We start from the raw sequence: 22653 nt of genomic DNA on the forward strand, positions 1-22653 counted from the left end.
TATGATGTGCTGTTCTGCCCGAAGGTAGGTGACCATTGGTGGATGTTACTGTGATACACCAGTAATTATTGGTGATTAAAAAAAAAAACACCTATTATTTACATTATTCACCGTCAGTAATGGTTTAATAACATTTCTATCTGTAGCGCTTTTCAACTCCAGAACAATAATAAACATCAAATTTTAATATGTTTTAAAGCTTTCAGAGAAATGATCCAAATGACGTGTTCCAGGCATCTAGGTCACACCTGAGCTGAGATATGGGAGTGCAAAGTCCCCATACGAATAACATGAGGACATTTTAAAAATATCGAAAACCATCAATATTACAGTTGAATTCATAATTTTTGGGCTCGCTGAGATAAATAGTGACAGTCTTAACCCAATTCTACTTCAAGGTCTACTCCACTCCCCAGGGAGGGGCGAGATTTTAAAAGTAATCGAAAACGACAGATTGTGTTGAATTCATAGTTTTCGAGGTCGCTGAATTTAATGATATTAGTTTTCATGATGTTCACATTCATCCTTACCCCTTGGAGTGGGGGTGAGAGGAGGACCTTTTAAAAATAATCAGATAAGCTAGATAATTAGTAACTACTGTAATTAGAGCCAATTAAACACATTAATATATTTTCTCGTGCTTGCGTGGGACTCTGTGGCTTGCTAGTTTTAAATATTACTTTATCGTGAATCTTTAAAAAATCCAAAATTTTGCCGCCCCCTAAGTTCTGCCGCCCTGTACTCAGATCATGAGAGACGTATCTCAGATCATCAGATACTGAGACTAATTACTAATTTATTAATAGATTCTTGTAAACACTAAAAGGCTTCCTGCATTTGAAATAATCCACATATCTGATTCTCACTTAGTTTTAAATCTACGAAAATCAGGGAGAAAATTAGTAACTTAAGCGTAATGATGACTGTCTGCTATTTTGCCTTTCTCATTTCACAACAAAATACTAGTTATTCCTATCAGTTCCTCACACATTATTGGAAACAACAAAATCTTGTTAAAGAACAGGCCATAAGAACCAACTTTTTCTCCTGTGACTAGCAAGAGCACCCATTTTTAGCTCCCGGAATAAGTATACTGAAGCTTATAGTTTCACACCCTGTATTTAGCACCCGGCGTAAGCATATGGGAGCTTATAGTTTCACTCCAGGTTTATGTGTGTGTGTGTACGTGGTACATTATTTCTCGGTAACTACAGCTGGATCTAAATGAAATTTGATGGAGAAGTAGCCCATCGTCTATGGAATAAAGGTCGCGAAATTTGGTATCCAAGCTCGACCAGGGACAGGCTTAGCTCAGCAACAGAAGCTTATGTTCCACAGCTTTGCACACCGGGAACTTCTGAGTTCGGTTCACAACGGCTTGTGTGGATTTACAAATAGCGTTGAAGGACACAACTCATTGCGTACATATATATAAACTGAACTCCTACTAACCGGTGGCTTTGAGGACCCAGTTAGCAACATTGTAATCCCTCAGCTCTCTTCCTTGATTGTGTATAGGCACAAAAGACGAATCGATCTTCTCCAGAAAAGAAATCGGAATCCATTCATCATTAGTAATGTTGGCCAACCTTGGAAGCTCGTAGTAGATCGTCTGCAAAAAAGTAAATTACTCATTAACATTTCTGTAACAATAATTATAACTGAAACTAACGAGAGTCAGTTAAAATCCTTGCGATAAGTGCAACGGCTCGACTTTCACCGATACTGTTTCTTATAATGAACTCATTTTATGTGTCAGTTTACTGTAGGGAAGAAAATGGAAGTGAGCCGTGGTTGAGAGAAGATTGTAAACCGATATGATCTGTAGCATTGATGTGCTTAGTAACACATTTGTAGATTTCTTGTCTTCGGCTCTCAGTCAGCAACTGTGGTGAGACTACACTTTGCGAAGAGAAACAATCCTTCATGCAAATTTTATGCCATATTATGAGGAGAGCAGTGGAAAGCTTGAGTGTAGTGAAGGCAAAGTAAGGGCAGAACACATAATTGATTACCGTGACTCTGTTAATGCAGTAGCTTCAAACTCTGTTTAAAAACGGCAATCCTTTTGTGTAAGGAAATCTAAATAACCGCCAGTGTTTCATGCAATGTACACATGTACACACGGAAAAGAAAGTATTTGACAGTTAATAAATTTTCTTTTGCCAATAACTCGGGAACAAATGAATTAATTTGGATATTGTTTGTTGTTATCTTTAGAATAGTTATAATTTTATAACGTGCCAATATCAGTACTCTAATAGGATAATTTATTACTCAGGTATTAGGAAACAAAAAATGTCAACTGAATACTTTCTTTCGTGACTGTACACCACGTGAAATGTTAAATTTTCATTTCACGTGCACTTGAGTGTAATTTTCATAGTATTAATCTATTTGGTTTTGATGTTCGATTCTCAGAAAAACACCAGCATTTCGAGAGAAAACTACAAAATATATTGTCGTGAAATCATATCAATAATAACTCATGCAGTAAGATTTAGATTCTACCACCTTGTGATTAATTCTAACTAGTAACGCTCTATTTTTTTTTTTTTTTCAAATTAGCCTGTTTTTTAATAAGTTTGATGAACTTTTCGTTTTCAGGGCAGTTGTAGGACCTTTTTCAGCACCGAAGTTACATGAGAAGTGTACCCGCACTTTAACATGTAATCCCAACAACAGTTATAAGTTACAATTTCAAGGCTTCCCATCAGGAATCGAACCTGGGATCACGTGCACCAAAGGTGCGCAGGCTAGCTACTAGACCTGTGGGAAGGAGCTATCTATTTTCTCCTTTTTAAACTGGTTGGTTGGTTGGAGCGGAAAATACGAGGCGTGTTCGGAAAGTAACCTGGTCACTGTGCATAAACTAGTAGGGGCAGCGCTACCATCTTTCCACAGACGTGCGCGGCAGATCAGTCTGTATACAGCCGTTGTAGAGTGAAGGTTGTCTGATCACTAGTTCCAGTTTTGTAGCGTCACAAAATGTGTGCTGCAATAGAAAACCCCGCCAAGAGCGAGGTACGAGCTGTTATATGTTTTCTTACACCTATTCATCAGGAACTTTCTGTCGTATATGGACCAAGTGTAATGAGTGAAGGAGTTGTTCGTGAATGGGTTCGTTCATTTAAAAGTGGACACATAAACATTCATGACGAAGAGAAGTGACAGGCCATCAGTAGTCACTGATCTACTCGTTCAGAAAATTAATTGAAAAGTTTGTGAAAATCGACGTTTCACAATCTCGGAGCTTGCCGATGAATTTCCACAAAATTTCCAGAATTGTGTTAAATAACGCAGTGACTAAGCTTAGGCTACAAAAAGTACTGTGGCTCAAGGAATAGGCGGGAGTTTTCAGATGCATATAGTAAATTCTTGTTATTTACTTTGGTGTTTCTTTTTTAACCAATCAGATATTACTTTCCGAACAGCCGTCGTATTTGATTATTTTTTGCTGCAGAAAACTGAGTTTTGATGACTTGTTACCAAGCTACTTTATAAATAGTTTGAGCAATCTGTCACAATCGTATGTTCAGTTCGGTGTGTTCATGTAAAACATAATTTAAAATAACTGATCTCGTAAGTTTCTGCTATTTGTTAAGAGTAAAGTAGAACACGACTAAGGATGAATGACTCACCTCAAGCGTGAAATGCTTCAGTGGATGGAATGTTTGAAAATAGAAGTCCTGCTTTAATTTCACTGCATTTCTCACAGCGTTTCCTCGCTCAATGCTAACATCCAGACAAGAGTGCACCACTCCATACTTCTCAGTTATTCCATTCAACTGCCGTTCAACACTTAGCTCCCACAGCTTCTGTAACGCTACCTGCAAACGAAATCACAGACAATAAGACAAGTACATGTTTCATTTATACACCTATGTTCGACGAATATATTCCATGCGAATTTTGTCATCCACAAGGAATACATACTGGGACTAAGTAAAAGTAAAACTGTAATACATGGGGGCGTTACCCTGCAACGTGAAGTGGGCACTTTGAATACTCTGGACAAAAAAACATGATGCAAAATGAACCAGAAAAAGAAATGCAAGACATGCTTTCGTAGGGTTTCTTTTTCTGAATTCGACCACCTTCTCTATGTGACTCTAATATGTAATAGGTGGCACGGTGGTTCAGTGGTAGGGCACCTATTTTTGGTGCGTGTGGTCCCTGGTTCGGCCAAAAAAAATTGTGGTGGATAATATCGTGTCTGTGGGTTCTCTCGGGTACTCCCGTTTTCTCCTACTTTCTCATTCCATCAATTTTTCCATCATCAGTTGTCTTAATCATCCGTCTCCTTTGCATAAAGGGCATAATCGTTGGACGTTAAACTGAAAGATTTCATTTTTTGCAATACGTATTCCAGTTACGAGTTCGAATTTCGGTGGAACAACCTTCAAATCGGAGTACTTTACGGTAATTCGGATTCCACCTTAAACTGTAATTCCGTGTGTCATGTGGCCTTTGTGGTGAAACCGGAGCTAAACTCCAATCCAATGCGTAATCTCTTTATCGAAGTATTGTATTTACTCATGTATTACGCACTCCTTGAATAATCAGAATTAAGAGAAAACGCAAAACGAGGAGATAAAATATCTTCCTGAAAACGAAAAGATAAATAGTTTTCGTATGAAGTTACTTAACAAATGGGTTAAAGGAGACTAGAAGACCGTAACCTCCAGTAATATTTTAAAAAAATGGATTGGTATACCACACTCTCAATGAACTCATAAACAATAAACTAAATAAGGCCTTTAAAAGAGCTTAAACATTTAAGCACGTACAGTGATCTTTATTATGAACTAATTTTGAGGATATTCATTTTATTGTATGCATATGCATTGGACTTAAAGAAGTGCATTCCGTTTCATCATTTTCTTTCTTTTTTACATTATAATGCATTCATTGTTCACGTTTGAACCTCGCCCGTGAGAACTATTTTGATAACGTATTCTCACATACAGTGTTCGAAGTAAAAAAAAAAAAAAAAAGCAAAGGCGGTATATTTTATGATTTTGACTTAACATACCGGCTATTTAAATATTGTCTTGATCACTGAAAAACCAGAGACGGTATGCCTTCATCAATGAAAAACCAGAAGCGGTATGGCATACCACCGCATACCGTCTCACTTCGACCACTGCTCACATACCTCTCTTATAAGTAATGATAATGCTCCAGCTAATCAGAGTACGTGCAGACGAAATGAATAAAAATTCGTATATTGTGAGTGGTTTGAGACTTCATTTTACGCCTGAGTTCTAGGTCCATGGGCGGAGCTTCGTGAGAAAAGTCAGAAGACCGATTCACTAATCTTCAAGATCATCTTTAACGTAAAGACCTGCATTGTGTGTCGTGGTTATTTTTTCTACTATTAGAACTTTATTATTATTATTATTATTTATTTATTTATTTATTTATTTATTTATTTTTTACTTTTCTGTAAGTATGAGAAGGCAAAGAATATTAATAATATATGTATGATAAATTGGACCTTGTATGTATTTAATTCAGGATTTCTCCTCGGTCCATATTATGTGCGTAACAATTCGTCATAGTATGTTTTATTTATAATTGCTTAATCCATAACTTTTAACATAGTGGTTTATTGCGGTTGTTTGTGATTAGATTAGAACAAGACTTCGTATTGTTTGGATCGCACCACAATTTGCAGGAAAACAGCATTTGTGTACAGATAGCTTTGTATGCATTCAGGCTGACATTAGCAAAGTTGTCAATGCACAGGTGCTGAACGGATTCCAAGTTCGACTCCCGAGCTTGGGTATCACGTTGGTTTCTTTTGTCGTTCGCAGTAATCATTATACACGAGTTAGAGAAACAATTAAGCAGTGAGTGGGATCTACCAAGTTTCCTGCTCCTGTGAAAAAAAAAATATTGAAAAAGAAGAAAAAAAGCATAGAAATATGTCAACAGGAATTACATATCATCATAGGCATTCTGCCATTATTGGCAGGTTACTTGTCACAAACTAGGAAGATTCCATGCACCATACTCTTCAGCTATTCTCTTTCTTCTTCACAGACGATTTCTTTTTGTTTTAATGCCATTCGTTAACTGTGGCCTCTTTCCTCTCTTCCTCTTTTTCCTGACACCATTTCTTCTAGCACGTCCATCTCACCCAACGATTCAGCCATTTTTTTCTTTCTCTTTTGAATCTATTATTTATGTCTGTATGTATGTTTCAGCATAATTCTGGAACGCCATGAGCAATTTTAACCAAACTTGGTATACATATTATTGACAAACTGGAATAAATACTGTGGGGGTAAGATTACTATAGCATACCTAAGGAGTAGTGGGAGGTAGCACACACACAAAAATGATCAAACTATCAATATTAGTGTCAAATCCATAGTTTACACATCACCCAGGTGAATCGTGACACTCTGATGCCGTTTAAGTCCAAGTTCAGCCGCCATAAGCGCCTCTCTCGGAAGGATAACAAAATACGTGGGTCCTTCAATATATAAGATTCCCCAGGCTGAAAAAAATATACATTTGTAAACTATACATACTTGTGTAGGTGGGTCCTTCCTCACTTCTCCACATAATCCCCATTGAGATTCACTCACTTGTCCCAACATTGTACCAATGTGTCCAAATCCTTTGCAAAACAGTCAGGGCTTTGGCTATTTACTCTCTTCTCACATTCCGTTTCTTTTCTTCAGCTGTTCCGAAATGTTCATCGTCCAACGAAAGTGCAACGATGGACATATATATCATCCTCTGTCACAATGCACATGAGCAATCCATTGCCACCTTGCTGGAATCGCATTAAACCTTCAAAACTGAAACCCATTTTCATCTGTCAATTATCGCCACTCAGTTGATGAGAACCCTTCGTACACATACACTTTGCGGTATTGCAGTTTCTCGTGAATGATGTGATGGGCTGTTCCAATAGGAATGTTCAACATTTCTGCAACTTCGCATACCTTAATTCGACGGTTTTCTTCCAGAAGTTCATTCACCCTGCCAATGTTCTAGCCCAAATAACCAGAGCCTTGATTTTTATGCAAAGGGTTTGGACAATTTGGTGCAACGGTGGGTCAAATGTCTGAATCTCAATGGAAATTATGTGGAGAAGTGAGGAAGGACCCACCTACACAAGTATGGATAGTTTACATATTTTTATTTATTATTATTATTATTATTATTATTATTATTATTATTTAATTTTTTTCTTTTTTTTAAGATTTTGAGACACACATATATTGAACGTCCCTAGTAATCGAAAATAATTGTCAAATTAATCGTTTTCAAAGTCGCTAAGTCAACTGGTGACAGCCCCGATGTCGTTCAAGACTCCAAGTTCAGCGCTCCTAGCAGTATGTAGGAAGGAAGAACGTGTAAAAATAATCAAAAATTATAGATATCAGTGTTTAATCCATTGTTTTCAGGGTTGCTGAGATGAACTATAACACTTCTGATATCGTTTAAGTTTAGGTTCAGCCCTCATTAGCACCTTCAGAGAGATGGGAAGAGGATGACGTTGCATGTTGTACTCAGTTCCTTAATTTCTGACAGGGAAAATGCCGAAGACGCTGCTCGTACATCTGTATGTACGGAGAGAGAATAAATATACTCGAATAGTACACAATTATGTTTTGAAGAAAAAAAATGTGTCTTCAGCGTAATTTTCTTTTGACAGTCTTTATCAAGAAGGGAGTTATTTCACCCAAACTTGGTAGACGTATGATTTAAAATTTACTAAAACATGCTGTGGAGTAAGATAGTTCTAACAGTATAAGGAGTGGGGGCTAGAAAAGAGTGACATGTAAAAATAATTGAAAACGGTATTAATGTCAAGTCCATAGTTTCCGGAATCACTGATATGAATACGGACACTCCCAATGCTATTTAAGTCCATGTTCAGCATCACTCGCCATGGTGGCTGAGAAGAGGAGAAAAATAAAATATACAAACTGACCGAGAATAGTGTCGAATCCATACTTGTCGGAGTTGGGAAAGCGGCTGAAATAACTTTTGGAATATAGTTGCTAACGAGTCACTTTGATTGAAGTTTGTGTTCTATGAGGATAGGATGTTTCAAAAAATTTATGCGAAAATTAGAGTATCTTACAGATTATCATCATTACAGTTTCACTCAAATGCGTATCTTAAGGGGAAAGGGGATTCAGTATTTCCCATACATCTATTCTCCTCGTGCAATAAACCAGTACTTCAGTAAGTCTCTTTCTTTCTCTCTCTCTCTCTCTCTCTCTATCTATCTATCTATCTATCTATCTATCTATATATATATATATGAGGGGCTAAATAGTTGGCAGCTTTATCCAATGTATACCTGAGCGTCAATGGCGAGGGGGGGCTATAGCCCCTATAACCCCTCCCTTGGATCCGCCTCTGTATATATATATATATATATAACCTGCGCTTCATTCACATATGAGCATGAATCTCCTTGTCATTTCTCACATCTGTACATGTCCCTTTACACACACAAGTGAAAGACGTCCTGATTAAAATCGGCAAGGAGTACCATAAAGGGGAGATGTTTTGATTATTTTTTTAATACCTTGCACCGTTTGCGAGATTTGAGTTTACTTCTGGTTGGAGTTTCTAATTCAACTATGATCAGTGTTTTCTTTCTTCTTGCATGCAGTATGTAATAAGCAAATACATTACACACACAATTTATTATAATGTCAGTGATATATATAGTGTTTATTGTGCAAAACACTCCAAACAATGAAGATTCATCTTCGCCTGGAGAAATGGTTATCCTTCGTTTTTCATTATCATTTGGCAATGAAACAAACGCCGGCGAGATATACTAGCCCCGTATACAAATGTATAATGTTGGAATGCATAACTCGTAGGATATGATGCTTTGCTTTTCAAAATTTCAACTTTCAGTGTACCCCTGAAAAATGTAATAAAGAAATAACGACCATTTTCTCAAATATTCAATTAGAACTGAACAATCTACAGAAAATTTGCAATCGATGGCATCTTTCTAGAGCTTGTGGTTTCCGAGATATTATTCTCAAAAGAATTGGTCATAAACATATAAACCTAGCGTTTTAACATATATTTAATGAACATTAAAAATGTTCAACGGCTAACTTCTCATGCTCCTAGATTGCTGGACCGATTTTGATGATTTTTGATACATGAATGAATCATGGTCTAACTTAAGATTTTTATTACATTAATTTTCCCGAAAAACGTATCCTAAGGGGAGGGAGGAGAAGGAGATAAAGGAAATTCAAAATTTTATAACAAGAATACAATATGTCATAAGCTCGTCAAGTGAGAAAGATGGAACTCAGTATGTAAACTCCTCATTAAAAACAGAAGAAGACATGTTCCAGTGTTTTTGTAATTTTTCGTCTACATACAAATGAATGTAACGATGTTCAGCGGACAACTCCTCCCAGATAGCTTCACCAAAACAAAGAAAATCACATATACGAGGGCGATTCAAATGAAAACCTTAAGTGCTACAAAATGCCGAAAAATTGTGTAATGGAATTGGTATTTGAGAGTTCTATTCCTTGGGCTTCTCAAAATGACCGACAGGTGACCTATAGCACAAGGAGACGGCAACAGTATTACTACGGATGGTGGCGCCACTAGCAACATGCACAGAGATAGAGCAACGACCTGTGATACATTTTTGAGTAGTGAGGGTGTTAACTTATTGAAGTTCAATGCAGGATGACAGCACAGTACGGTGATTCGTTTTTGTCACTGTAGCAAGTGTACGAATGGAGTAGAAAATTTAAAAATGGCGTAATGTCTGTAGAGGATGCCCCACGACTGGGGTAGACTCACTGCGTAGTGACGGACGAAAACATTGTTTTAGCGGAAGAGCTTATAATGGATAATACGCGCATTACTCCGAAGGAAATAGCCACCATTTTGAACATTACTGCTGGTTCAGCTCACAATATTGTAAATAGCGTGCTGTAGTTCAATAAAGCGTCTACAAGATGGGTTCCATGTCACTTAACAGCTGAATTGAAAGACCGTCGTGTCGATGCCTGTGAAGAACTGTTGCGTCATTTCCACGTCGAAGGTAAGTCATTTCTGGAAAGAATCGTTACAGGTAATGAGGCCTGAATTCATTATCACCGACCAGAAACAAACAGATCAAGCAAGGAATTGCACTATAGCTCATCACCGAAATCCCAAAGATTCCTCATCAATCATCAGCGTAAAAATCATACTCACTCTCTTCTAGGATGCAAAGGGAATCATTTTGGAACATTACATGGAGAGGAAGCCAACAATAACCAGTATTTCTTATTCATATCTGCTCACAAACCAACTTCGCCCGGGAATTCGGAGTTAACGACAAGGACTACTGACTTCAGGTGTAATGTTACAGCATGACAACGCTCGACCACATACTGTCCGTTTAACAGTTGAGATCAGCCGGGATTTAAAATCTGAATGTCTCCCACACCCACCTTATTCACCACACTTCGCCTCTTGTGACTCGTGTTTGGACCGCTCAAAGAAGCGTTGGGAGCCAAGCATTTTAGAAGTGATGAAAAGGTGAAAACCGCGGTGCACGAATGGGGTACACTGACGACCAAAAGACTTTTTTAAACATGGTATTCATACGACACCTCCGAAGCGATGGAATCATTGCACTGAACGTCAGGGAGGCTACGCTGAAAAATAATAGGTATGCTTTTTCTTAATTTGTTATAATATATACAGCACTTTTAAGGTTTTCCGAGTAAAATAAAAGTCTTCAATTTAAGCACTCGTATTTGTTAATTTGTCTGTACACGTTTCAACGTTTGTGTGTCGTTATCCTCAGTAAGTACGATGTTTAGGGAATCGCACTACCAGTAACACTGCTGTACAGTAGAAAAAAATTTATACTTCGCTTGCACCAATGATAACAATGAATCCTACTTTAGAAGCAGCCACTTAAAGGGGTTCATGTATTTCACTTCACTACAATCTTATGCTTCTGGTTCAAACTCGAGGATGAAGCTTTTTTTTCTTTTTTTTTTTAATTCGCGCCTATAAAACTAAAGAATTACCTTGGATGGAATTTAAAAAAAGGAACAGATCTTAAATTTCAGAAATCAGAAACACAGGTTGGTATTTTATTATTAAATACGCATCGTATCAGTTCATAAGCAAAGTCAAATATGTTTGCAACCTTATTCCCATTACACAGTGGTTCAATTATGACAATAACAATTATATTCAAAGGGAAAGTAAATATGAAGCAGAATTAGAATTGTATTTACCTGTGCGTAGAGTCGGACGTTGAAATGCTGTCCCATACACCAGGGAAGAATTTGTTCGAAACACTTATCAACGAAGTTCTCTTGCTCTGCACCGCTTTCCAAAACACAAGCTAGATGATACGCTACTGTGATAAAAGACGCCAAGCTTCCTGTGCGAACTTCTGATGCCTATAACATAACAAAGACAAAAAAACGATCTTCATTTAAAGAAATAACAGGCATTAATGAGAAAGGAAAAATGAAATTAAATAAATTGGTTGAGAGAGAGATGATCACGTAGAAACAATGTTTCTTTTGATGGTCTCGATAATTTCTCAAATTGTCAATACATTTTTCACTTTTTTTATGTCCCATGTACCCTATTACAGGTGGTGCGTAAGGATTTTCACATAGTTGTTAAACGACTTCATCAACAAAATGTCTCGTCTGTTGCTTTACTCAGCAAATGTTACGAAAGCGTCATTTCTGCCACGTCGAACGAAACTGAAATGAAATCTTTAAGTTTTACGTCCCACGGTTATGCCGGCTAGGCTAAAGGAGACGGTGATTATGAGAAATGAATGAAATGGTACAATGAAGAAAGTGGGAGGAAAAGAGAGAACCCCGAGAAAACCCACGAGCACGGTGTTTGTCCATCACAAAGTTCACTTGGTGCGAGCTGAGATCGAACCAAGGACCCCATGCACTAGAGGTGAATGCTCTACTACACTGAGCCACCGCGGCCCCCGTGGTGTGTAAGGGCTTCCACGGAGTTGTTAATCACAACAATGAACAAAATGTTTCGTCTGTTCCTGTAATCAGCAAATGCCACGAAAATGTCATTCTTGCTACATCGAACGAGTTCAAATCACCGTCTCATGTTGTGTAAAAGTATTTAAAGTAAGACATATTGTGCCGTACTAATGAAAAGATTGTGTGAACTGTAACAGGTTAGGCTAAACGTATTGCCTCCTCATTTTGCTGATTTCTGATAAACTTTGCATTCCCGAACTTTTGGGTATCTTCTGGGCCCTTGTTCACGTAGGTCAAAAACAGAAGTAACAGAAAGGAAATCAAGGAAACACAAAGGAACGGATTCAACAAGAAAGAGCAATGAAGACACACACAGCTTGTTCTACGAGTTGCTGTGGCCACTCAAGTGGCAGGCAGTATGGCTAGCTGAGAAATATATATGGGTTCTTTTGTATTAAAAGGGATGATTGCAAATTCATTATTATTATTATTATTAATAATAATAATAAACATTTGTGGTAAAAGAACGCAATCTATTACATACACAAATAAAACTCAGTGATAATAAATACATTAATGTTATACAAATACAGAACATTATTAAGGATTTGGATATTACGTCAGTTAAGCTTACTTCAGACATTCTAGTGACACGCTCAGGAATTCTAATTATTATTCTATTTATACGTTTATGCAATTCCTCTATACCACTTGCATTTCCCAGCTTTCAACTCTTCCCTGGTCTCTTGATCACGAAGGATAAAACCAGAACAAAAGAAAATAAATAAATAAATAAAATAAAGTAAAAACATCAGGGAAAAGTGAAAGAAATGGATATACCAAGGTAGAGCGGTGCTGGAGGCACTTTGCCAAAATAATGGATCACTAGTAGGTAGGTTGCAACTCATGTATGTAAGTTTTTTTTTTTTTTTAAATATTTATATTATTATTATTATGCCAATGGTGCGCAAATTTGTAATTACTGCTTCCCATTCATCACTTAACCATCGCTGTCTAAATTTAACTTTTATTTATTTACTTTTACAACAGGATGTCTAGTAAAATTCCAAAATGAAATTTTGTGTATTTTTCGTGACCTTTTCTTTACCAAGTCACAAAATTTCGTAACAATCTCAAGAGCGAATTTCGGTGCGAATTAGGCCGAATTTTCATGCATGCGATAGAAGCGTGTTTTGCTTACGATTTGGTAGCGTCTAAAACCGACCATACACATTCTTTTGGTGGTGAATTCTGACGTTTCATACAACAAAATTTTCCTATCTGTACTCATATTTGTACAGATTAAAAAAAGCTAATTTTGTGAGTTTTTCTTGACTTTCATGACCGTTTTCTGATTTCATGACTTTCGTGACCGATAACAGCCTGTACAAACTAATTTTTAAACATGAATCTTTCTACTTCAGTTTTAGCCCCAAATAAAGTTTTTGAATTTTCTATTTTGTGTTCAGCTTTTTTGTAAATATTTCAATAGATCTGACACCGAACTTTCCGTTTTAGCATTGTAATGTGTTCCTTTACCATGCACTTTAAGGTTTCTTTTCGTATTGCCTATGTAACCCTCGTGGAGAATACACTTTATTTTATAGATACCCGATTTCTCATTGGGATCTGTGTAATAAATTTTAAATTAGGTGATGTTTTTCTCTGACGTTTTGGAAGCTTCAAAGCAGTACAGAAGCCGTCCTCAGTAAAGTTTAGTTACCAAGTAAATTCTACTAGACAAGGTGCCAGAAGGATAGGTTTGATTTTTAAACAGTGGCCTGTGTTTCAAGGAGAGAAAACAAATGTGTATTCATACAAATAATAAATAAGGTAAAAACTATAATTTGGATCGGTAATACGAAACAGCGTTTCTATAACTTTGACAAACAGGATGAAGTTTGTGTAAAAATGTTTTATTAGACTGCTATGTTTTAAATTGAGTGATTTACTATTCAAATAGCTATGAATATTGGAATGATTACTTAAGATTAGAAAGCCTTACAGACAGAAGGAAAGATTTTGACAGTGTTTGCATGGAAAACATATAGATAATGTATACATTTGTGAATACTGTTTAAAAAACATAGGTTTTAAAGTACTAAATTACAGCATAAAAAATATAATTTTAATTCTCCTACTGGAAATGCGAAATTTTAAAGACATAGATTCTTTAATTATATAATGCTCCTTCGTGGCTAAGCGGTTAGCGTACGTGCCTTTGGCGTGGGAGACCCGGGTTCAATTTCCGGCGGGAGCTCATGTGGTTTGGATTCCAGATTAATCAGTAGGTGCCGGCTCATATAGCCTCGCTGCTGAAAGGGACAATACTCAACTCAACTCTTTAAATATATACATTTAGACAAACTCGAATAAGCACATAAAATTTTATGAAACCCAACTAATTGTTTTTAAGGGTGAAAACGGTAACACTACTTACAAAAGACGACACACTGTAACTGTTTCTAAAATCCAACACAACATTCACTGAATTGTTTTTAATATCTCACATTACACTAGCTGTTCACCAAAAAACAAACTATTGAGATTAATACAACATTCGTTGAAATGTTTAAGACCTCAAATGACTGATTTCCTCATCAACTGCAGACAGCTTCTCCTTGACCTCAGCTAACAAACTTCATTTTCTTTGCTTCGAGTTCAACAATCTTACCCTTAATGGCATTCCTCTTCTGCTGTTTCTTCTTTTCCTCTTTCTGGTTCTTCAGGGATTCATCATAATAAACTAGATGAGCATTGAGGGCAGCATGGACAACTTTCTTTGAATTTTGAACTTTTCTATACCACCAACAGCCGAAATTGTATCGTGCACCCTCCTTAGTGCAATTACACTCAGCTCACTTTGATATTCAAACATTCTTTGTTGATTGAAAATCTCCTCTCTATACTGGCATTCCCATGAGGAACAATTAGGAGAAATTTCACAAGATCAGCCACCTGCATTGATCATGCGCATAAATTTAGCATTTCCATCCAATGGTCATCTAATCTCTTATATTTTCTGTCATAAGTCTTCATTGCCTCCAATACCAGAGGATTCTGAGAAAAAGTTTTAAATTCAGCTTCGATTTGATCAGCCAATGCTCCTGAAAGCTAATTTCTGGATACCACGATTTCCAAACAATTGGACACTCTGCAGCTGCCTTGTCATCCACAAATACGCTTGGATCCAGAAACAAAATTACTCTTGTCAACTTGGATTTCAAAGGCGACCTGTCCATTATTTTTACTACAAATTTCTGACATCCTGTATGACAATCTGCGAAATTCAAGAATCTCTCTTTGAAACATAGAACTGACTTTTCGTAAAGCATCCTTTGATGTATAGCCAATGTTCACTAAAGGTTTGCCTACCAAAGCACTATTTCACAAAACGAACAGCTACAAACAACACAACGGCATAGACGGAATTGTCAAGGAAAAGAGCTAAGGGGGCCTCTCCGTCAAATTTGCTAATGTTGTGAACAAGTCTAGTTTTACACCAAGGAACTAATCATTTATGGAATTTCTTACAGTAGCAAAGCTGTTACACCCTGGTACTTTTCTCTCGTCAGCAGCCCGCTGCACATATTTCATCACGTGTGGTATATTTGTATGGCTCGGGATGCAACCTCTGCATTTTCCGTCCAACTAATGCTGCAATTTCTTTTTTAGGAAACATGGAACATGCTGTGAATCTTATATAATCTGCTCGACCAGCTCGAATGTCTTCGAATAAATTATAAGAAGCTCTCAGATATTCTAATTTCCAGCCTGTTACTTGCATGGCAGCTTTGAAAGCACAATTCATAGTATGCAGCCCACAACTTCCAATATCAAGGAGGACTGGATCTGAAAGAGAGTACATGCAAGATCTTTCTACAACTCACTAAGAAACCTGAAATTAACATGAGAGTCATCAGTTGAAATTTGAGCCATTTTTCCAGGTCTCAACCTAAGACGCCACTCTTCAAGCTTGATTCAATGTCTGTACATGTTGAATATGTGAGGAAAACTGAATTCAAATATCTTGACAAAACTTGTTTTTCATTCATGTCCCAAAAGCAAATCGTGGGGTCCATGTGCTGCAATTTGTTAAGGCTTTCATCAAATCTAGTAACGTAATGCCTGCAGTTTTGTAGTTCATTGAGATCACTTTTAAACAGTAGTTCAAGCCCATGAACAATGGTATAATCTGCTTCTGAAGCCGCTTACGGCCACCTCTTTACTAATACACGAAGATCCTGGATTTTCAACGGCAGTACTAATCACTTCGATCTTTTGTCAAAAACTTGAAATCTGCTGATTGCCCAACGAGTTCTTAACAGCTGCACTGTGTTTCTTACCTAGCACGTAGTTAGTGACAGCCTGCTTTCTCATATTGCTGAGGCTAAAAGTAGTTCTGCAAATTTTTGCAAAATGTTGTATACTTATTGTGCTTCACAGGAGAAAGCAACAATGAAAAATTTGAGTTCAACAGCCAGTTGTTTGAAAACACTGCTACCTACCGTTTCCCTTGGATGCTGGCTCCCGAAGAACTCCCTAAGAAAACAGCTGATAACAATTCTGGTCCAGGCTCATACTCTGTTTGGGCGCAGATTGATAATATTGAAATATGACCAGTGATTTGACATGAGCCACGTTGGTGCTTTTGAGACTCAGGTTGCATTATACTTACTTTTGCGCATGCACACGCATACATATACGCAACCGGCAAGCCGTCTGCTCGCAGGAATTCACACACATATGAATGAAGACGATAATATTTACTTAAGTAAATTCCTATTTATTGAATATGAATATATGTGGGTACGGAGCGGAATAAGAAATATATATATACATTGACAACACACAAAATTCTCACTTTACAGAGCTAAATGCTCAAACAGAAGAAATTGCATTGAGGCAATCGAATAAACGAAATGAAGAATAAAACACTTAATCCTGCATAATAAATGTAGATATGCACACACTATATACGAACACTAGAAACATAGCCCTGGTTTAGATATCACTTGCACTATAAATTTACTATTAGCACTGAGATAGGACTTTCATTGCGTGATAATGGCAAGGGGAATGGGGAAATACAATTGATGAAATTTCTTGACTTCACAAGGATGTTTCATGCCCAGGAGGTACTCGTTCGCTTTTTTAGCTTCACACCCTATATATTAATGTGGCGACACAATGTTCTTCATACTATCACTTCCTACGATGTCTTGCACTGGCTCTCTCTACGACGAACTTTTGCTAACTCCTCTTACGACGAACTCCTTTTGCTAACTCTCGCTTCTACTCACGCTCAGGAACAACCCGTCCGCTAGACTTAGGGTTGACAATGCATTATGTAAAATAATAAAGAAAATGTTAAAGTTTTCTGCATTCATACACAATGTCAATAGGTCGATGTTATAATAGAGAACACTGGCAACATTTCTTTTGGTCCCGTGAGAGTGAAGCTTGGAAATAATAGTTGAAAAAAGTGTGGCAGTTTAAACTAATAGATTCTTCCCATGGTTATAGGATTTTTATACACCACTGTTATACGTAAAACAGTTTAGTGGAAAGGAGCGTACGATGGTAGTTGTGTGTATGAGTCATTCCATCTACGACTCCTGCAGGACATAAACACTTGTTCTCACGGTAGGAAGGATGACGTAATACGAGTGCGTGAGAACACGACAAACACAATATCATTCACACACAATATCAACTTCGTATCCAAAAATATTCCCAATCTTAATAAATGTTGCTATGGAACAGTCATGGTAACGAAAACTATAAGTTGGAAACTATTATAGGGAAAGAAAAAAAAGTTTGCTGCGACGAAGCACTTTGTCCAGACGATAAGCGTTGCATTGAAAAACAACAAGTTCTTTGTTCCACCGTGAGAAACAATAAGAGCGACTGAAGAACACCTGCATACACAGAAAGAATTGAAGTTCTCACCAAAAGAGAAATTGCTTTTCTTTTCTATGAGTAAAATAATAATTTCGTTGCATGAATAAAAGTTAAAAAGAAATACACTGGTCGTCCAAAAACATAGTTTTGTGGCCGGGCAGACGGTCACAACACTGACTTCTTAGACATGAGTGTGGCGTAACATGCAATTTCAGTAAACTAACTAAACTAAACTAAACTAAGAAACTCGACAATTACATTTCGACATAACAAGGTTAGGTTAGGATAGACAACAAACTACCGCCGCACATATACGAGGAATAATTTTGCATTGACTACCCAACTTCAATACTAACCAACGTTCACTTATACTTCAAAAATTACTAATAAGAAATCAATTTCGGTAAGGCCTGCAAGAGGTAGGTTGATTTCGAAGTAGGCATTGCATATTTTACGCTATATTGCGTTTTTACACTAGTTCACTTTGGCAGTACGTTTTTGCAATGCAACGCAAGAAATGCAAAATCCCATTATAATTGCTATGCCGTATACCGAAAATTAATACATAAACTTTGCGTTGTGCTGGCGCAAACCGGATGGAATGTGCTCCATGAAACACATATTGACTTGTGTGATAGCAACGCAAAGTTTGCAACTTCTTTGTCCCCCAAGCCTCATCTAGTTACGCCTATGCGATATTACCACCAGTAATACGAAAAGTCTCGAATTTGACAAAATAATTTATTAACGCCGAAGATGGAATTCTCCCTTCTACACTCTTCCTTCGTCCCAGCAGTGGCGGGTCTTGAAGGAAATCATATCGATAAAAATTAAAATTTTGTCGATACAAGTTAAAGGAAGAAAGCTTACCTGTTGTGCTAATTCCTTTATACAGCTTTATGATGCTGCATAAGCTTCCTGCCCTTAGCTCGTAATGATAAAATTTAAACTTTTAAAAAGCCGCCACTGCGACCAAGGCCCCGCAAATTGACGATATGAAATGGTAATATATCACTCCCATATTTGTCTGTGACTGCACGCATGCATTTACAGTGCCATTTCAGACACAAACAACTTAAAATGTAACTATAATTTAATATAATTACATAATACGCACGATAGAACATTACCAACGCTCTTGCTTTAATCACGTGACAGTCGACTTGCTTTGGCACAGCAGAAGACAGACCATGTTTGCAACCATGCTGTTGGCTAGCTGAAGGTCACGCGAACAGCATTGGTTCCGCTCTCTCCGCTAGCACCGAAGTACTGACTGATTCATTACTGTTGCAAGTAGGGGTCTGGGGGGCGAAGCCCCCAGAAACCGAGAGGATTTTGAATGAAAACAGAAACTCTAAATGGCCAGAAAGATAGTAAATACTTGTATTTTCATCGAAGCAGAAATTCCCGATTTTTTCAAAATTCCCTGACATTTCTCGGTGTTTGTAAATTCCCTGACTTTTGCATGTTTTCCCGGTTTTCCAGGTGGGTGGCCAGCCTGGAGAACTAGTATGTCTCACCTAAAAACGGAATGTTTTCGGAAGATTTGTGTGGCGAATTAATTTTACTAAACAAACAGGGAGTTTGAAATCATATCCATTCTTTCGTTCTATGGGTCGTTTAGCTTCCAGAAGGAAAAAAAGGATTTTAAAAATATTCAAGAGAGGGGCATATGTTATTGCAATAATTTCTTGAATACCACTTTCAATAGAGAAGAACATCTTTCTTCCCGGTGACGACCCTTAACTACTAGTTATTTTATACTTCAATCGGCAGCGCAAAACTGCTTCATTGTTGGAATTTTATTCAACAATGGCGATACTGCTTTCGGTCGCCGCATGCTAACCACATTTAAACTATTTTGTCATGTCTTCCGTCTTCTTAGGCACAATTTTACAATAAAGCGTTTTATCCAGTCCAATGGGTATACTATACATATCTTTGCAAGTGAAGTGAATTGAATTTCTTTGTCGGTGTTGAGTGAAGTCAACGTTCTTATTTCACATTGCTGGTATTTGGTGTATAAAATGTTTCCATCATGCCCAAGCGCCAAATGTTCTTTTCAGGAGAAATATTCACTGGAATGGTCATTTATAAAAGGAGGAAGAAATGACCATGAACTGGAGTGTAAAATGTAAGTGTTACACATTAATATAGTATTTTTTCTTGCTAAATGCTAAATTTCTATTTTTTTTAGAGCAGTGTTTCTGACTCTTGATGACGCAACAAAGAAAACAGTATATCTTCAATCATACATGGGAGGGTGCTTAATTAACGCAATATTTAGGACCTGTTAAACACAACAAATCGGAATTCGGAATAAGGGACACAACCAAATGTCCTGACCTTACATATACTCTGAGACTGGTGTCCCGGTTTTTCGTTTACAAAATCCAGACACCCTAATTGGACTTCTATTTTTTTTTTTTTTTTAAGAGAAAAACGGTACATATCTATGAGAAATAAATAAATAAAACAACAATGAAAAGATGTTCTATACATGGAGGTAAATAATGTAGAGAAAACAAAATTAAAATGTCGTGGTAACAGTACCTGTTGAAAAACAGTCCACAGCTTGCCTCTGAAATCCGGGTAATAATATAAAATTCTAACTAAAAGCCATTCTTGGAAATATCTGACACTGGGTTGATGGTTCTCAAGAAGTAAATTTTCGAATATTATCCCCAGGAGTCTCTCACAAGCATCCTGAAAGAAATTAAAAGTCTCGTTAACAAATTATGTTTTACTGTTTTATAAGTATTTACACTTCACTATTACAAATATATACCTATATATAAAACTACACGAAATCACTCACTGTAATACAATAGAGGGTATTTCCTGTTGATATGCCATGACATGGAAAGTTGAAATTTGGCATGAGTGTAGCTTCTGAGGGACTAACTCACAGGAAAATTGCCAAAAGTTGATATTTTCACTTTTAGGGGGTCTACAGGGGGCATGAATGAATTCCCCACGTTATTTAAAAGGGCCTTTTTTTATCTATAATGTCACGTTTTAGGTAATTGGAATTGGAATTGGAACAAAGCTTGAAATTCGGAATGCTTGTACGTTTTCGTTAGTGTTACCTCAGTAAATCACCAAAAATAAAAAGAAAATTCCAACTTTAGAGTGGTTTTATGGGGAACTGAAAAATCTTTCCCATGTTATTTATATGGGACATTTTCTACAACCCAAAATGTTTAGGCAGGATTAGAATGATGAAATTTGGCATGACTGTAGTCTTCCGGGACTAACCCACAGGAAAACTGCCAAAAGTGAATATTTTTAGTTTTAAGGGGTCTAAAGAGGGTATGAAGAAATTCGCATGTTATTTAAATGGGTGTTTTCTTGGGATACAAAATCTTATCTTTTACTTAGTTGAAATAGGAAAAGAAACTTGAAATTCAGTAAAATTGTGGATTTAAAACGTGGGAGGCCGTAGGCCAAGTAAACGCGGGGGCCTGGGGGCAGAGCCCCCAGCTAGCCAAAGGCTAGTTACCATATACAGGTTTATCATGTGATTTCCTGCAACCTATATAACCCTATTTTATATTTTGAAACATTGGACTCAAGTACTGGCGTTATAAACGTGTAGATGTGCGTTCGTCGTGCTTCCAAAAAAAGGAGCTCGGTTTCGCGAGAAGTAGTGCGTCTCGTGTGCAGTGTGTGTGTGAACATTTAGTGAGAGAAACAATGAAAACAGTGTAACAATCGGTTAAGTGGTTTAGAAAAAAAATCAAAGAAAACTTTAATATTTTGTGTTAGTTACCATTAGAAAACAGTACACGTATTATTTAAAAGGAACGAAGATTCTACTTCCTGCGTGGCTGCCATGAACTTCAATGTTGAGGTGAGTGATTTCTAATTTCTTATTATTATTATCGGTAGTTAGGCAATCCTCGTGGCAGTTTGACGGGTCAGGTTGCATAAACATAGGCGTACGCACACGAACATTAAGATCTCTCAATATAAACCTATAGTCATCTTAAAGGAGCAGTTCGAGTTAAAAACAAGTTTGATGCAATAGAAAGAGTAACAAAAAATAAGAGCCGTATTTTTTTAATATTTTGATAGGCCGTCTCGTTTAGCTTCTACAGGCATTTGTTTTTGATGAATCGTAAATGCTGACGTCACTGGTGGGATACGCAAGAAACTCAATGTGAGTCAGCAACCACTCCCTTGTACGCAGCTGATAAAACCTTTAATAGTGCATTGGATTTAATAGATTGTGTTTTGGATTTGTTAGCAGTCTTGCTCTGTGTTGAATTCTTGAGGGACGTTTTTGTTAGTTGTTTATCCTACAGCATTAGTATAAAAAGAGTAGAGAGAGAGCAGTAATTACGTTTGTCGTGCGAAACAGTGTTTCTTCCACACATGTTTTTAGGGTGGCACTATCTCCCGGAGCTCTGAGAGATTTCCCCGGAGGAGACCAAAATAATACGTCTATAATATAATAAATATAATAGTACTGTGTAAAAATAATGTGCCTCTCCGAATACTAAGTGTCCCCCGCCCCGGATTTTTTTTTTCTGAAAGAAACACTAGTGTGAAGTAGAAAAAACGTGTTAGTACAACGCGTGCTGTGTCTGTGAAGTGAACTAGAAATGCCTAAGACCTGCTGTGTTTTCGGTTGTAATTCTTGTGCAATGAAAGCTGAGGACATAAAGTATCTTTCCTTACGTTTCTAAGTCATGAGAAATCACCAGATCGATATAAATTATAGCTCAAGAAAATCAATGGGAAAAAATGT

At 37.1% G+C, this 22653-nt stretch overlaps 1 protein-coding gene across 1 annotated transcript in view; it reads right to left on the minus strand.

Moving 5' to 3' along the window:
• LOC145691072 (tRNA (guanosine(18)-2'-O)-methyltransferase TARBP1) overlaps positions 1–22653 on the minus strand; it is a 79477-nt gene that overhangs the window by 23206 nt on the left and 33618 nt on the right. The window contains exons 5-8 of the mRNA XM_081766728.1: positions 20454–20606; positions 11265–11432; positions 3642–3830; positions 1453–1612 (exon numbers count right to left, since the gene is read on the minus strand). Coding sequence (XP_081622854.1) covers positions 1453–1612; positions 3642–3830; positions 11265–11432; positions 20454–20606 — 670 coding nt within the window. The remainder of the gene's footprint in view (positions 1–1452; positions 1613–3641; positions 3831–11264; positions 11433–20453; positions 20607–22653) is intronic.

Source organism: Thermobia domestica, chromosome 7, assembly GCF_964235325.1.
Source record: "Thermobia domestica chromosome 7, izTheDome1.hap1.1, whole genome shotgun sequence".
Taxonomy (NCBI): domain Eukaryota; kingdom Metazoa; phylum Arthropoda; class Insecta; order Zygentoma; family Lepismatidae; genus Thermobia; species Thermobia domestica.